The sequence below is a fragment of the Trichoplusia ni genome, chromosome 8 (genome assembly GCF_003590095.1).
Source record: "Trichoplusia ni isolate ovarian cell line Hi5 chromosome 8, tn1, whole genome shotgun sequence".
NCBI classification, from domain to species: Eukaryota; Metazoa; Arthropoda; class Insecta; order Lepidoptera; family Noctuidae; genus Trichoplusia; species Trichoplusia ni.
Window position 1 is genome coordinate 12,752,010 of NC_039485.1, and position 18,158 is coordinate 12,770,167.

The 18,158-nt window shown below is 33.1% G+C and overlaps 2 protein-coding genes across 8 annotated transcripts; one reads left to right on the forward strand and one right to left on the reverse strand.

The window, feature by feature from the left end:
• Nucleotides 1-2,145: 2,145 nt before the first annotated feature.
• Nucleotides 2,146-16,231, forward strand: LOC113496817 (sodium/hydrogen exchanger 7). 6 transcript variants are annotated; one of them, XM_026876173.1, is made up of 16 exons: nucleotides 2,146-2,404; nucleotides 3,004-3,159; nucleotides 4,055-4,215; nucleotides 4,701-4,916; nucleotides 6,202-6,275; nucleotides 6,807-6,948; nucleotides 8,067-8,172; nucleotides 9,109-9,311; nucleotides 10,130-10,241; nucleotides 10,652-10,811; nucleotides 11,139-11,190; nucleotides 11,999-12,028; nucleotides 12,609-12,677; nucleotides 13,855-14,046; nucleotides 14,585-14,668; nucleotides 14,978-16,231. In XM_026876173.1, the coding sequence occupies exons 1-16, from the start codon at nucleotides 2,176-2,178 to the stop codon at nucleotides 15,014-15,016; spliced, it is 2,025 nt and encodes a 674-aa protein (XP_026731974.1). In that variant the 5' UTR covers nucleotides 2,146-2,175; the 3' UTR covers nucleotides 15,017-16,231. The 6 variants fall into 6 exon arrangements, with proteins under 6 accessions (XP_026731974.1, XP_026731973.1, XP_026731977.1 ...); XM_026876172.1 differs by lacking the exon at nucleotides 12,609-12,677 and adding an exon at nucleotides 13,041-13,115; XM_026876176.1 differs by lacking the exon at nucleotides 12,609-12,677.
• A 446-nt stretch (nucleotides 16,232-16,677) lies between these two features.
• On the reverse strand, nucleotides 16,678-18,150 carry LOC113496820 (metallo-beta-lactamase domain-containing protein 1-like). 2 transcript variants are annotated; one of them, XM_026876180.1, is made up of 5 exons: nucleotides 17,862-18,150; nucleotides 17,589-17,783; nucleotides 17,345-17,509; nucleotides 17,059-17,172; nucleotides 16,678-16,981 (listed from the first exon to the last, which is right to left on the reverse strand). In XM_026876180.1, the coding sequence occupies exons 2-5, from the start codon at nucleotides 17,737-17,739 to the stop codon at nucleotides 16,773-16,775; spliced, it is 639 nt and encodes a 212-aa protein (XP_026731981.1). In that variant the 5' UTR covers nucleotides 17,740-17,783; nucleotides 17,862-18,150; the 3' UTR covers nucleotides 16,678-16,772. The 2 variants fall into 2 exon arrangements, with proteins under 2 accessions (XP_026731981.1, XP_026731982.1); XM_026876181.1 differs by having other exon boundaries at nucleotides 17,589-18,150.
• Nucleotides 18,151-18,158: the final 8 nt, after the last annotated feature.

Sequence of the window (18,158 nt, forward strand, 5' to 3'; positions counted from 1 at the left end):
TTGCAGTAGTTTACAACCGGATTAAAATGATTGTTGTCACGATTATTGTTTAACCAAACAAAGTTAACATACATTAACATAACAGAAGCGATTTATACCTACGCTTAATCCGGATCAATCATTGGTTTTATACGAACGAATAATTTATTAGTAATAAAAAGAGGATTCAACAAAATAAGAAGAAATAAATTAACTTAATATACTCATTAATGTGAATTGTCGGTCTTTAAATAGATTTAGGATCAAATGGAGTAACAAAAAAGTATAAATACTGGCTATAAGCGCCTTAACGAAACTAGTTATATTTGGGGCATTTTGAAAAAGAAAACGATGTTTAATTAAAGTCCACTTTGTCAAGATTAGAAAAAAGAACACGACGAAAAGAAACCCATAGATTTTTATGTAATTTTTATTGAACCTATGAAACAGTTATATTTTAATTATGTTATAAGCTTGCTATTTGATTGCTATTTATCTGACTTTACCTTTAAGTTTTACATGGCGGACTGCATTTGATTGTATTGATAAACACGATTGATTAATCACAAAGTGTTCTAGTCTAGGAGTTGCAGTAGGTTAATTATTTTTTATTGTTGTTGTTAAGCAATATTTTAATAATGGCTAAAATATCTGTAAGTATACAAAAAATGTAGTCTTTACTCATTAATATTCAATGCAATATTCATTCCAACATGCTACTCGACCAGATTTTTTTCAAGAGATTCTGATTTATTTATGTCAGTATTGTAGCTGTCGGAAAGATATATAGCATATATATAGCGTAAGTATGTAGCCTATCTTCTTCAATACCAGAGACGTAGGTAGGTAGGAATGTTCAGTTGTCCTAAAAATGAGTCTTTCGTATCTTTAAGTTTAAAACGACATGATGATTAAGCGACCTGGGCAACCGCTATCTTTTATATTAAAGCAATACTTTTGCGTATATAGGTATTTAGCAATACAATAAGCAATCGTATATAATTAGCTATGTTAAAAACACACCAACACAATAAAATACATTACATTAGCAGGCTACAATTAGCTCACTGCAAAACGCTAGCTACATAATTATCAGCAGGTATCATTTAAAAATAAAAGAGGACCAATGCTTGTGATTGATATCCAGTGTTATGTTCTATCAATTTTACGCTGCATTTTTTAATGTCTTAGTAGATAAAAAGACAAGGTGCTGTCTGATTTAATATAGAATATAATTATATCTTATTCAATATTAGAACTATTGGCCTTATAAGGAATAGAACCCATAAGCCCTATTAAATAATAGGTACATGCAAGCAGGATGCTACAAGTCAAGGAAAAATATAGGCACCTATGTTATTCTTATTCAATCAGTTGCCAGTCGCAACAAAGTTGTATTGCTAATATAAGATTTTTTGCACTGCGTTATCATCAATAAATGATTTCATAATAGACCATTTTCAATCATCAAACGCGATTTCCTAGAACAACAGGACAGCTTTTGAATAGAGAAAAACCTTCATTTTGCAACGATAACGCATAAATACTCCAAAAACGTCAAAACGTCTCATACGTAGGTGTAATTGGATTTTAAAGCAAATACACGTATAGATGTACTATAACTATAAATCATCATTCTATCCTCTGCCACCCATTCCCTAGATGAACATTGTGAAAATCAACTAAAAACATAAGGCATAATAAAACTTGTTTCAATGATAAATAACGCTTACGTAGCCTAAAACAATCTCAGTGAAAGAAGAATTATTTTTAATTGACAGCAACATAATAATTGTTGAACATAATTAATAACTTGATTTTGTGAAATACAGATAGTATATATTATGTTAAGGATTCTTGATATTTAGTAATTTTTTTATCGATTTAAGCTCCTGCCATAGACTCTCAACACAACAACACTAGACCCGTTGACACTTTTTGACATTTGAACGAATGACTGACATTAGTGACAGTCGCTATTCGAAATCTCATTCACGGTTGTCTGTACCGTTTTGTTCCTGAAGAAATGTATTGACTATTTTCGAAACGTAAAATTATTACGATTGAATACGTTTATAGATTGAAATAGAAGTTGTCATTCCTATTTAGAGATCTGATAGCTTTTAATTTAATGTTTCGTGTTTATTAAGCAGGTGTATTTGTATGTGACGACGTTATTTTTAAAGCACTGAAATAATGAATTTGTTTCTGAGTTCCGTGTCATTTATTTTGTATTTGGTGGCAGTATGTCAAGCTTCAGGAACAGATATTGCGCTGGACGCAAAAGCAACACTTCTACATCGGATAGACAGCTTAAATCTGCTAATTTATACCTGTCTTTTAACTCTGACTGTGTTAACTATATGGGTATTTAAACATCGCCGTGTGAGCTGGCTCCATGAAACAGGACTCGCTGTTATATATGGTAAATATTGTATTCAAAGCGTAATTACTTTAAAATGACTGTTTGGTCATGTGATCATCTAACAATTGATGTTCAAGACCTTGACGGAAATTTCTACCTATGCACGCACTATACAGCCGTTACTAAAAAACTGTGTTAGGTTCTGTATTTGTTATCTGTAAACAAAACCAATCAAGATAACCTGTTGACCCTGGTGTTATAATTAAAGTCACAGTACATTAGTCATTAAATTTCCCAATATTATGACAATAAGTATGCCTTTGAAAATCGGATGTCAAAATTAACACAAAATATGAAAACTTGTTTAGAAAAGCCTTGTTTTGAAAACAAAATATTTCAAATCATAACAATATAACATTTCAAACAAGATGTGAAGTTTACTGGTTTGCAGTTTCTAGTTTTGTTTACATAACATTTTAATTGTGCATTCATCCATTGAAAAGTCAGTTATGTAGATGTATTTGCTGTGGCCTCTAGTTATTCTTCCTATATAAAAAAGAACATACAACTCCTTGCATACAATAAAAAAAAACATACAAGAAGGAGGTTGTATGTGAACTGTTTCAATTTAAAAATACAACTAGTTTTTTTTCTACCAGGTTTAATAGTAGGGGCAATAATTCGCTATGCGGGCAGTACAAACCAAGTTACGTACATCAATGTGCATCCAGCACCAGAGACAAAGTACAACCTGTCTGTTCCACCAGACATGTTACGTCTGCACTTCCCGGACAAGATGCAGGTGTCATCTGGAGGTAAGTTATTTCATAATAATTTTAATACTGTAACGTTTTTTAGAACAGAAAATTCAAAGCGTTTATTGTCAGCTTTAACTACTTGCTAGAACCAGGGGAAAGGGTCCCAAATTCTTTAGAATTTTAGTGTATAACATTCTTCAATATCTTTTCAAAAGCAAAACTGAATCTGGAGTTTAATGGGATGAATATTTATGTATCTATTTGGTGCCCGATATTAAATAAAACAACTGCTGTTTCTTGACACTAGACCAGACAAAATTTGCTTAGTGAAAACTATGGATTACATACTTGTGTAATAAACAACATCAGATATCTTATCACTAACATTCTTTAATTACCAAAATATAAAGAGCTTATTAACAAAAATATCATTATTATCCATTATAAAACATTGATTCATTCAAAATTATTCACTTATCTTATAAGGAATATCAAGAATACAGTCTGCTTCATTGAATATTTTTTATTTGTTTTTTTTTATGAGTACAAACAAGTTATTGGACCATCAGTATGGCCTTGTTTTTTTTTAATGAATTCTATTTATAACTAGACCGTCAGAATGTTATTTAATTTATTAGGAACTGAATTTTATAATATGCAAACAAATTTCAGAAATGGTTCATAGTTAATTTTCGTGGGAATGATCAATATGTTCAGTACATTATAATCATTGGACCTATGGTGAAAGGTTTAAAATCATAATTTTGGGATATCATAGCAAATTTATAAGTACATTTGCTAGACAAGAAACTAATTAAAGAATTATGATTTTCTTTCTGAGTAGAATACTTTTACATCTAATAAGAAATCTCATAAGAATATCATACATCTATGAAATAAAAAAATCATGTTTATTTCCAATCTAGGTATGAGAAATTTATTTTCTTTACAGATGCTCCAGTGCCTAACAAGACTTATGCCTATAGCTTTAGAGGTGAAATAGTGAATGTGGAACAAAATGAGATAGATCTGAAAGCTACATTTGATCCTGAGATATTTTTCAATATAATTTTACCACCTATTATATTCCATGCTGGATATTGCCTGAAAAGGGTAAGTCCGTCAGAAATATAATTTATTTGCAAATTAGAATATTTGTTTTCTCTTTTTCATTAAAAAAACGACTCCTGCATTGAGGAACTTGTGTCGCGGGGTTTTCACAATCAATCAAGTTACATGCCCAAAGACGCCCAGTCTCACGACAAGCATTCATGAATCGATGTGGGAATCGAACCCTCGAAGGGTCGCGCTCAGTGGGGTTTGGCGTAGTGACCTCAACCACCATAATAATAAATGAGAAATTCATATTGAATTTTAATAAAACCTCCTTGCCTAAAAAAAAATCACCAACCATCACAAATTAAAATTCATATTTTCACAAATTAAAAGTCACTAAAATAATTATACTTTGCTATTTTTTTAATGACACACTTATATTACATGAATACTATTTTGAACTGTACCTACACTGTCATTGTTCATGGTCATGAATTTATATGACATTATAAAAATGGAATGAGCTAATTATTTTTTTGCAGAAATATTTCTTCCGCAACCTTGGCGCCATATTAACATTTGCGATGGTCGGCACAGCGCTATCTGCGCTGGTGATCGGAGCCCTTATGTACGGCTGTGTGCAACTGATGCCGGAGTCCCTAGCCACAAGTTTCACCTTCCTAGATACCCTGTACTTTGGTGCTCTCATCTCGCCGACCGATCCCCTGACAGTACTCGCCATCTTCTCACAATTAAAGGTAAAATGCATTTATTTATAGATAAATAATGATCCAATTATATGTCTCGTTCGCGCAGCCTAGTAAACATTCTGTAGTATCAAGTTTCTATGTAATGCAATATGTAGGTGTGTTGCAATAATGCAATGAAAATATTTGAATCCAACAACTGTTATTAGGTAACGTTTGAACGCGTGCACATTGATTTTAATGCCGCGAATTTTGCATGGTTGTACGATAGGGATGATGACTGGGTATAAAAAGAAAAATCTCTTTAGCCCCTCAGTTAGATAATTGAAAAGTATGAGACACGTATTTTTTCCTTTTTCAGAAAAACTAGATTAGACAAATATTAACTGCTTTAAAGTTTAGGAGAGGAGGCTTGTGACGTAACGATAGAGTAAAATTTAAACTCAATCGTGACGTCACGCGTAAGTTTCATTCACAAATTCAAATTGTCATCATCCCTATTGTTTTCAAGTCCCGCAAATCGGTTTTTACTAATTATTTCCTTAAGTACGTTCGTGTCTTGTTGATTAGATTGTTTTGAAGTAAGATAACTCAGGACATGTTTTGTTTTTAGTAGTTTATCGGTTTAATAACCGTCGTATGTCGAACTATTTCCGATAATTTATCTACCTCGATAATATTAATTGTGCACCTAATGGATACACACTCTTATCCACGTGCGTTTGCTTTATCAGTTACGACTCTTACTCATATTTTCACGTGATACACTACACACTTTGCATTTAACACTATCTATTGTATTATTTGTATTTTATGACAAAGCTATTTAAATTATTCTTCGCCATCGAAATGGAAAATTTCACAAACTACTTCAATTTGTATTTTTTTATATGATTGCTAACTTCGGACTAGAAGAACCGATTCTGTTGATTCTTATAACCTGCTATTAGTGCTATAGCTTTCATTTGGGGGTTGTATGTTATTAAATCTAATTTTAAAGAGATACCTATTTTGTGCATGCAACACGTCACGCAGTGGTTAGGTAGTAATTAATTAATAAATCCTCCAATCCGAAACACACCGAACAAGTGATAGATTAGATCACAAACTTATGCTGTCACATGTGATTTTTTTATATTCACCAATATACTTTACTATAGACGCACGAAGGAAATAAACCCATAATTTATATAAAAAAAAAACATATCATTTGACTGGTAATTCCATAGAGCGGTCATTAAATCCTTGTTAAAACTATCAGATCTGCTGATTCACGTATGTATTTAGCAATGTGTCGTATTGTCACGCGATCAGAAATATGTCAATATTGTTACAGGTGGATGTGAATTTGTATGCAATGATATTCGGCGAAAGTGTCCTCAATGATGCGGTGGCTTTAGTACTTAGCGGGTAACTATGTTTGCCATTCTCATTATCACTTAATTTAACCCAATACTATGCAATAGGAAACTGTCGTTAGATGATGACAAATCAGTATTTAAAGAATAAAGCCGAATAATATCACCCTGTAGATATATCAACAGGTCATTGTCCTTGAAAGACAACTCCTATCTACAGGTTGATGTTATTAAATATTAATAAAATAATCATCATTTTCATAACTCCTCGAATTACTTTAAAAGTTTGAACCTCAAAGTAATAACAGTTTTATTTGTTTAAGTAATTAGCATACTTATCGAGCGACCGTCAAATTATGTAGCAGATGTTTTATGTAAAGCGAGACGGCATTTAACCTCCCTTCGTTTTTACTTCAGTAGATATCAATACCATGCCGTTGTATAACCAGTGTAGCTTTAGCTGTCTACATCTTTTGAATGAGCAAAGCATTTTTCTTGTCCAATAACATATGTTTTTCTTCTCACACTCATCGTTTTTAGTTTTACATAATTATGTGATATTTATTCTTTTGTTGAATTCCAGAGCCATTCAAAACTACGAGCTGAGATACTCGAATGATGGCGGGTTTGAGATCACCGCGTTCCTCGGAGCGATTGGAGATTTTATTGGGATCTTCAGTTTGTCACTGCTCGTTGGTGCTCTAATTGGATGTTTAACGGCTTTGATATCCTTTTTAATAACAAACATAACTCGTAGGTTTGGTAAACTATTTTAGTACATATACAGCATTTTTTGTTTAGTTTAGTTTTATAAGAAAGAGATTTTTGCTAAAGAAAACAAAAACAAACAATTATAAATGGGACCTGAAATCGCCTGAAATTTTATCCATAGTATTTCTGCGCAGTAATGCTACCGTATCCAACAACACACACAGTGTTTAGAATGCAAAACTATCGTCAAGCATGCACTTGTACTTGGCGCATTAGTATCGATGAATTCTATCTATTCTAAAAGCATAACATTTACCTGTAGATACGTTTCGTAATTTTCCTCGTGTCCTTACCTAACCCATCTCAAAATGACGTCACAGCCATATAACGTAATTATCATGTCATTCAAGTCGTAAATATCTATTAAGGTAAAGGTCACGCTTCTAATGTTAGTGGTTATTGGACGACATACCGGCCAACAGACTTCGGTACTTTATACCTTGTTAAATTAAGAACTTGTATTTCTTTCGGTTTTTGTATTTATGGGTTTCAATACTCCGATTATGACCAGCAGATAGCGCTCCTAAATCGAGTGTTTTTTTTTTTATTCATGACTTCAACACTAGAATTCGATAAATGCTTTCTACCTCAATATATAAAAGCCCAAAGCGGGGACAATTATCGGGTCGATATTATACAAGCGTATCACACATTTATCATTTACAAGTTAAATATTATACTTAACGATCCACGTGGTAGTAGAATGTGACAGTTGTCTTGTTGAATGTTTATGTCAATAGCCATTATTGTTGGAATGGAAATTAATTGTTTCAAATATTTGAAACATCGGGGAAATATTAGTTACGTTATACTGTGCATATATTTTCAATTTTTCATATGCACATAAACTGGTTTAGTATTTTTAGGAACAGTTTCCGTATATCTAAAACCTTTTTATGACAGCAATTTCCTTTTCGTAACCGGTTCTGTATATCCTATGTTAAAGACACCGAATATAAACCGGAAAAGACCTCTTTGAGTGACAGAGATTTGAATATTACGATTATTTTTTTAACTTTATCACAATAATTGAATGACGAATGTTTTCAATAATTCCTTAACCTATATACACATGACGAAGTTCACTCACGTTCGAGAGTGGCCGCTCCTCGAGTCAGCGCTCTTCGTGCTGACTTCGTACGCTGCCTTCCTTATTGCTGAAGTCTGCGAGCTAACAGGTAATGTACCTTTCATTATTTATTACTTCGAGTGCCCTGCAGTGCTACTCGATTTCAAAAGTAGACTGTGTGAACTCAACTATTGATAGTGTATACTGTCCGGCACACCATCTCCAACTGTCCTTGGTTGAAGATAGTCTTTATTCCCGGACCATTATGTTTACCATAATGGTTAACGGTACGTAAAATTGTTATTTTGCTTTCAATGTTAGGAAAATATTAAAACAGTACTGACTTATTGCCAAGGAAACTAGTTCACTAGATTGACCCATGTAATAAAGATAATCGTTTAATTATATAATAAACGGGGTATGAAAAAACGGACCAAAAAAAATACTACTCTGCCTCATCGCTTCGCTAGACAAGATTACAGTTAGAGACATTTTATATTTAGGACATCCTGTGGGTCTATTCAATAATAATAGCGATGTCATTATAGACACATTTCCTTTCAATGGTTTACTTTACTAAAGCGGTCTACGGTCATTGACATTGCGAGTACTCAGTGGTTTATAAACCTAGAAAGCCTACTATGCTATATTTAGCTTTATATAGGGTAATAGAAAGTATTATTAACTTTTTGAACTTGTGACCATATTGTACAAACCTCAATTGTTATTTTTCTTAATTATTGGTATATTAAGTTTGAATAATTAAAGAAAAAACATTTATATAAAACAAAACCGATCAATCGACTTCATATAAAAAACAAATGAGCTGAACTAGAAGAAATTTTATTTGACATTTGTTAAATGTCATCAAATTTGCTAGATTTCAAGTTAATGAAAAAATAATCAACAGAATCGCATCCCTTTCTGAATTCTGTTGAAAATTGATCAGTCTTTCATGCCCTCCATCAGACTTCATACTTCATAGTTGGGTAAGGAAAAAATCTATTAAAATATGTTATTAATAACTTAATTCTGCTTTCCCCAGGTGTGGTAGCGGTATTATTCTGCGGTATATGCCAGGCGCACTACACTTACAACAATCTCTCGTCGGACTCCCGGAACCGCACGAAGCAACTCTTCGAACTGCTCAACTTCCTGGCTGAGAACTTCATCTTTACGTACATCGGCGTGTCAATGTTCACCTTCCCTAAGCATCACTTTGACCCGTGGTTTATCATAGCTGGTTTTGTATCCTTTTTTAATTGTCGTTGGTTTAGGAACTATTTATTCGTAGCTCATTAAATATTTTTTATTAACTTACTGGTTACGCTTGTAAAAAATACAACCCGTAGAGCCCATTTGGGTTGAAGTCCGCCGGGGCAGCGGGTTATCTGTTAGGGTTACCGTGGCCCCGGTAGACGAAGGGCGTAGGAGGACATGGGCAGGTTTTGTCAGTAGAAGTCTGACACTCCCTTCCGCTCAACCTAAAGTGGAAGGAGTCCGTTAACGAAGTATCGGAAAAAGAATAACTATATTTTAGAACATTTTAGTTCCTGCAAAAATAGTGGCTTCCAGTTTAAACATTATTCGCCTAATTACCTTATCGCCCTAGTAAAATCTGTACCATGTGAAATAATAGTCGTTGCCTAAATAAATCCGCTCAATTTAAAAACGTTCAGTTAGATATGATTGTGGTCGACGGCAAACGATGTTGAGCAGTTGATCTATTATTATCCTTTTATAGCAACACTGTAAGTGGGCCATAAAAACTATTTGCTGTCAGTTTAATATTGAGCTCATTCGATGGTTTATTGCATACATCAGTGTATATAAGTAGACATGTCGTAAAGAACGCACAGTAAATGCATTAAAATCAGTTTTGTAACACCACGTTTAGATTGAAACCAAAACTATTTTGTAATAAAAAAGGAACAAAAGCGAAGAAAAAGTCAAATTGAACTCTTAACAGAAAGAAATAAAGTTTATATTTCTAAAAACAATACCTTAGTACGTGTATTTCAAAATGAAATATTCTTCTTTGCATAATATTCCTTAGCTATAAACAGGTAACATCAACACTCGGTCGCGCCGTCAACATCTACCCGCTCTCGTTCCTCCTCAACCTAGGACGCAACCCACCGATACCCATGAACTTCCAACACATGCTATTCTTCTCAGGTAATCTTAAACATAATAATTTTTTCCTTTAAGATAACTTGCATAGATATGTTGCGTACTTGCTTCTAAATATGTCTGCATGGTGAAACTAGGTTAAGGATTCGAAAGATCATTTCACTTAAATGATTTTTAAATAGGCGACTTCTCTATTCATTAACAATAATGAACTAATATTGTCTACTAATATGTTGCCTTAATATGGCTAACGTTGAGCAAGCTTCCTATTTTGTCTTAATTTTAGAAAACAATGGCCTAGTTTGTTTTACATATTCAATGACATTTTATTCTATCTAAACCAGGCTAAAGTTGAGTAAACTTTTCCACAGCACCTACCTTCTTATGTTTCCATAAATATAATTTTCGTATAATATCATCATAATTGTAACAAACCCTTTCGTTCGTTTGTCCAGGTCTGCGTGGAGCGATGTCATTTGCTCTAGCCATCCGCAACACGGTATCGGAAGCGCGGCAAGCTATGCTGACGACCACATCTCTGATAGTCATAGCGACCGTCGTGCTGCAGGGAGGCGCCGCTACACACGCGCTTGCATATCTACGTATACCTACTGGGTATGTGTTATTACAACATGTATTTTTCTTTGCAACACGTCTAAGGCTATATATGACGTCTTCCTTAAGACAACAATCCATCGGCTGCTGGACATGGGCTTCGTCCGAGCCAGCTACCTTTTTAGGTCGTTAGTTGTGACGCCAGAAACAGAAATACATCAACTGTTAAAAAATCAATGGTTTATAATATGGTAACAGACGGATAGACAGCATTGCCGCTGAAAGTAGGGTTCTGTTTTTACCCTGCGGGTACAGAATCCTGAAAAGCAGCTACTCTATGCTGCTACCGTCTAAATACAAAACTAATAAGTTGCATTAAATTTACAGGGAAGGAGGAAACGATGAGAGCGATGCGCTTCCCTACAGAGATGTCAGAAGTGTACGTTACTTATCCATTTGTAAATACTTACTGTAAGATTCACTTTGGGTTGCATAACAATTACCAATTGGAACACTTAGTATTGTAGAGCTACACCTTTTTCTACTAGAAGTAGATACGATCATTCACTTTCTCTCAATTCAATCAATGACGCTTACATTTACATTCATTTGTTTTTGTTATTCGAAATTGAAAGTTTTTTTTAATATTATTATGCAGCAAGCAAAGGGAATAAACAGTTTTTTTTAATTATATGTAGTTGAAGGAGTATCTACGTCTCAGCTTATTGTTATTTTCTATTAACCTTAAGTGTTGCCTTCCTTCGTATCTTCTTTATTTTCGTTGCTGCTTTCAGTGTGCCTAATTTTTTCACTGTCTTTAATGATCTTTTACGATTTTTTTCTATTGTTTCTTATAACTTACCTGCCTAAACACTTTGTTGATACATAGATTAAGTAATTTTGATTCTATAAAAGAATAATTCAGTGAAATTAAAATATCCCTGTTCCAATCATGATTAATAAAGAATTTACGACGTTTTCATTGCTATTATACAAAATATTACTTAGCAAATATTTTAAATCATAAAGCAGCCTATAATATAGTTTATCACGTATAAGCACAATAACGCTAAAAAGTGAACTTTATTGCTAGTAATATTTTGTATGAAAGAGTTCATACATACCGAAACGTCATTAAACCTGCACTGTAGGCAGTCGGGCACGCACGTAATATTGGTTTGTACATAAGGCACGTTGGAAGCGTGTGGTACAGCAAGCATGTGATTAATAAGACATTATTGTGGCAGCTCTACCAGGCCACGGACGTTGCTGGATCGGTACGTATACATAGCGCTATGTTTGCACATTAATGGAGCTTTGGATGTCATACATCGCGCTTTCTATCGCCTCGTGCCTGGTTTCTTAATCTTATGTCGCGACCTGCCTGTTTCAGCAAAATTTTTACTTCTTCATATTTAATCGGATTTGTTCGATTTTTCTATGGCATGTTCTGCGACAGCCAGGTGTAGAAACTGTGTTTTAAATGTAAACCTTCTTCAAAGTTATACTTGCTAGCAGAACACTTCTTACCCATACCATCTTTAGCTGTTTATTCGGTTAGCAATTTGTTTCTTGAAGAAGGTTTATCTTCGATGGTCTCACATATTCATTCGATATTACATGGATTTTTAAGTTTATTTATGTGTCTATAGGTCATAAAATTGATGGTCTTACTGTATAATTACAAATATTACTTCACATACTTTCAAAACATGTGTAAAATTCTATAGAGCTCTGTTATTCTATCAGTACTATTGTAATTTTACAGTGTTACCATACTTCGTCATGAATTTCCCTTAAGCAAAGGCTCTATTGTTCTGGCCTTGCGTTTCATTAACAAGTTGTTTTGTTGTTCAGCCCGCTGACATAGGTTTCGGCCTCCGTAACATGGACTCATCGCAACCGGCCAGTTGCGACAGGGCAACAGTAAGACTAATAAATACATGCACGCATTACGAACTGCACGAGTCTTACTTATATTATACTAACCAATTGACGGGTTTAACACACATTGTTTGTCATCACACACATTTATTACTAACACATATTTAACCAATAACACAATTAAACCTTATGCAAATATTTATGTAGGGGGGTTTCGTAACTGGCAATGAGTTAAAATAAAGTACAATCGATCTTTCAAATAACTTTTCTTCATACACTTTTTCAATAGAATATTGGCACTAATGTGGAAAGTAAAAATACAAAGAGTATGAAATAAATGTAGTCTTGTGTGCATGATAATTACTTTTACTTTATGGCTTTGTTTGGTTTTCTTTTAATATATAGAGAGGCCGCATGGTAGTTAAGTGGGCTAATGGCGCGAAGGAAGTGATTATGCCTTGGGGACTAAACGGTATCGAAGTATGTAAACTATTTTAACTATATTATTATTTAAGTATGTAGAATTTAATGATTTACCACTCACATGCATGAAATACATGAGCATCGTGCAAATAACATCCATGCATGTTATTGGTCAATGTAAATATACTCTAATACTAAATACTAATCTTTTCTAGGATAAAGGGGAACTGCGTTTTGGTCATAATACTGATTTTTTTTTAACAATAACTTGTTAGTGCAGTAGTATCTCATTTATCCAAGATTTGATGATGTAATGTGTAATAATAAGACTATACACACTTTTGTTTGCAAAATAACACAAAATCTATCTTTTATTTTTGTTTGAGTTTTTTGATACCGGAGATTTATGTTATTTTTTGTCACACAATGTTTAATGTTTGAGTGTATTTTCTTTATGTATTATATTTACAAAATATTTTGATAGTGTTTAAAAATAAGTAAGTATTTATTTATTTTTTGTTGAATAAATTAGCTTTCAAATATTTATTTCACCTATAAAACCCAATCTCAGAAATATAATTTAGACATTTGCGTAGGCTTGAAACTACAAATAAGTATACAGTCCCATTTACTGTGGTTCATCCCACGAATAGTCTATTCTTAAACCATTTTATTTTTGAAGAAATCTGATGTTTTTTTTTGTTATAATATAAATGCAACACACAAATTATCCCTCAATTGTGTAACATACTTAATTAACTTCAGGAAGAGTAATTGATTTATCTATTGACATCAGGATACGCCCCGCGACCGCGGCGACGGTGTCAGCGGCCAGAAGGCTCGTCTAGCGCGGCTGTGGGGAGCGGTTGACTCCAAACTTCTGAAACCGCTACTCACGCACGCGCGCCCACCCCTCACTGAGACACTACCAGCGTTCCTGAGGCCCTTAGCAAGAGTGCTCACAACTACACATCAGTATACCCAAGGGGTAAGTAAGATATGACTTTTTGTTTTCTATGTAGTAAATAGGCTTTGTGTAATTTTTAAGCATAAGAACATATGTGGGTATTTCACTTAAAAGAACGAATAAGTTCATTAGATTGGTTTTCAAAGGCTTTGTGTAATTTTTAAGCATAAGAACATATGTGGGTATTTCACTTAAAAGAACGAATAAGTTCATTAGATTGGTTTTCAAAAAATATCGGATACTTTTTTCCTATTATCGCGTAAACGAAAAATTAAGGTGATACAGTAAGTTGAATTCTCATGTAACGTCACTTATAAGTACACTTTTTACCTTACAGGTGACCTTTTTAACCCACTCTTCCATGCCTTACGTTTCACTTTTTTTTTACGTTTTATCTTCGTTTTACAGTCAAATGTCCTGTTAAAACTTTTAACACATACACATAGGATATTTTTTTTTAGGGTGTCAACCGTTTAAACTCTTAATTCCGCAGGCATATTAAACCATTCAGCACTAATAGATAATTGATTTCTACCTAACGTATTTTATGCTCCTACAGGATAACAGTTTGCGCAGGACCGACTCAGATTCAGATCTGTGCATTGACGATCAACATGCAGTTCCTACGAGCATTGACCCGCAGGTAATGTCGCATACTGATTACATCAAAATCTGAGTGCCAGTCACGTTGTTTGCGGCTCCTACAGTGTACCTACTTAGCTAAATATGCGGATAATGACGACAGCAACAGAATGTTCCTTGTTTTGTATTATTAACTTGTATAATTCTTATATTTTTTACAAAGGTTGTTATTGATATGAATTATAATTTAACTATTTTTATTTGGTTGTTCCTATTAATATTAAGTATATACAAAATATATTATCTACATTTAGTTTATGTACTTTTACATTATTTGTTTATCATATATTTCCTTTTGTTTTGGTTGCAGCTATCGATTAACGTTCGGAATGGATATGGGCATGTTTGAGCTTTGTAGCGTTAGTGATCCACGGCTGTGATATGAAATTTGCTCTAATAGCATAAAGAAAAATTTATAATTAATAGGAAATTCCTTTTTAATTATTGCACGCAGCAATTATGGCCAGGACTGGTGGACACGAGGATTTCTGTCGAAGGTATTACTGGGAGTAACATCTAAATGATATTTGTATGTGACAACATTTGATGTACCAAATTTGAAAAGGAAATGTGCCACAATTTTGTATAATAAGGCGTACGTCTTCGTCTGTGGAAAACAACATTTTAAGTGTTCATTTATTTTATCATTCATATAAAGAAGATTCTTGTGTAATCCATATAACAAACAAGATTGTAGACGTAATTCAATGTTATGAACAGTTAAAACGTTGTTACTAATGTTGTTATTACCAGTGTGTGCTTAAGTCATAATGTTAATGCAAATTTCTTATCTGAATTTAAATTAATATTTTAATGTGATATGATTAAAGAATGTAAGATCTGATCATAATGACAGTAATTACGAATCCATAGCTGCAATGCAAATAATTTTAAGGGTGTAGAATGTACGGGAGTCGTATACAAAGCACTCCCGATTTAGGTAACGCAATTTTTAATTTACACATTTGTAGCAAGATTTTTCATTAATTCCTTACATCTTCTGCCAGCGAATGGAAAACCTCCATTTTAGTATTTGTTGGGAGAAAATCTATCTCTCTTTGACTATTTATGTACCTTGATACCATCGTGCTGGCTAGAAAGCAAAAGTATTTTGTTTAACAGTATCTGGGACAAGTAAAAGCAGTAAAACCCGATAAATCCTATATCGAATTACTGAGTGAAAGTTTTCTCTTATAATTAAAAACTAGTACCTCCCATATTTGAGATTCTGCTACACCTAACTTCGCTTGCGCTTCAGCAATATGAATTGGCACTTCTATGAGCTCACCTCCACAATCTAGTCTCTTGTCTTGTACCTACTTTTGAGTATTATTTCATGGTCCATTAAACACATAATCGATTTATTTTATCGATTTGTTATTATCAATCGGGCAGTTATATGTTAAGTTGCTGGTAAAGGGTTATAGTTTGGTAAATTGCTTGTTTTTGTTTGACTTGTTTTAGTTATTGACAAAGTGAAATTATTACTTGTAAAATGGTTTTAAAAACCTTATTTTTATATTAAATCCTTGATTACAATGAAGAGGTACAACTTAATTTCCAATGTTCGTGTTTCCTTGCATTTCGTCTTTCAACTATAGAACCTGTGTATATAACCTTATTATAATAATAGTTCTCTTATTAGCCTGATGACATGAAAATAAATAGACATTACGAATTAAAATTAATTTGATCTCATTGTCAAGATAATATTTTGAAGAATTTCATAAGTATTTTTCAAAAGTTTACACTTAATGTTAATATATCTTCATTAGTTGTTTTGTGAAAAATAAATATGCTTGGTTTAAAAAACTTAGCAAATTGAATTCTTTATGTGTAATAAAATCAGAATTTGATATTGGATTTTCATTTTGTTATTTCCCCTTGAACAAAAATGTCAGTTTTGCACATAATAAGGACATGGTCAGTATTTAGTATTTTAGTAGTTTTGGGGTCAAAATTACTGAGACAGGTTCAATACAACAATAGAACTTCAATGAAATACATATCTCTTATAACATAAAATGGAATTTCATGATTATGCTTAATTTATTGTCAATATTAAGATTACAAAGTAAGAAAAATATATATATTAATTATGTATTTCAAGAACGAGTTTCTTCTCCCATTTGTTTCTTAAGAGTTCTTCTTATTTCTTCTGTGATTTGAAATTTTGGGCCATGTCCAGGAACAATCCAATCTGCTGTATCTGCTACTTTAGACCTGTTCTTCATTTGTTGTACTGGATCCTCACTACCAGCTTCTAACCATAAGCTTGGATTATCTATATCTTCAAATCTTTCAAAGAGGTCTCCTGAAAATATCAAGTAGTATTTAACATGTAAAAAACGTTTTTTTTTTCTTTTAATTGGTAAAGCAGCCAGTACAAACCTGCAATAGCTACAGTTACATCATCTGTAGTTTTAACTATAACAGTGACATCAGAAAGTGTGTGCCCAGGTGTAGGTATCACTTTTATATTGTCATCAATTTTATATTCCTCTCCTGAAATATGAAATTTTAATATTAGGTAAGTACTAAAATGCTACACAGTATGAAACAAATAATATTTCATGAAGAAAAATTGAGGAAGTGAAGAAACTGTTACTAAGAGTCCAGCTCTTACAGGAATGTTTTTTTTAACTGTAGGTACAGTTTCTAGCTAAGCTTTGCCCACCTTTGTCAAATGGATGTGTGTAATATTCATCTTGAAAAGAGACACTGAAGCCAACTATGTGTTTTGCCTTCAAGAACAGATTATTATTCCCTATATGATCTGAGTGACCATGAGTGGAAATAACGTAATTTATGTTTTCCGGTCTAATATTATGCGCTTCCAAAGCTGCAAAGTAAGTAATAACAAAATTAAAATAAACTTCAAGCTGTACAAAAAATAAGATATACAGTAAAAAAGTAAGTACCGCTAATAATTTTCTGTGAATCCCAGGCTGTCATGGTATCTACAATAACGTTATGATCTCCTTTGATTAATGTACAGCTGCAGTTCGCAGACATCTGATCTTTACCGGTCATTACCGAATAACCATCATATAGAACTTTTACTTCGCACATATTGACCGTTAATTTTTCCAGAACTTTGTTTCAGCAGTTTAAGCCTGAAAAACTTTTGACTTTATTCACAATTCAATAATTTCATGAACATAAGCATATACTTGTTTACATTCTAAGAGTACCTAAACAAGTTCGAATGTCATTATGACCAAACAAGAAGAATTCTATATGTAAGTGACTGGGAATCAAACTGGGAAGAGATTAGCAGATATAATTTCAGTGTAAGAATGTGTCAGAAAAGGACAAATAATTTCATCCTTACAACGGTTGCGCATTACAGAAATACCCCTGAAACCTCAAGATGACGTTGACATTTTCGTCTCGTAACGTCAGCTGCTCCGACAAAATGTAAACAACCGGCAGATATTGGATTTTTTAGACTCGTCGAATTTGGTTAGTATCTTATTTATTTTAAGATA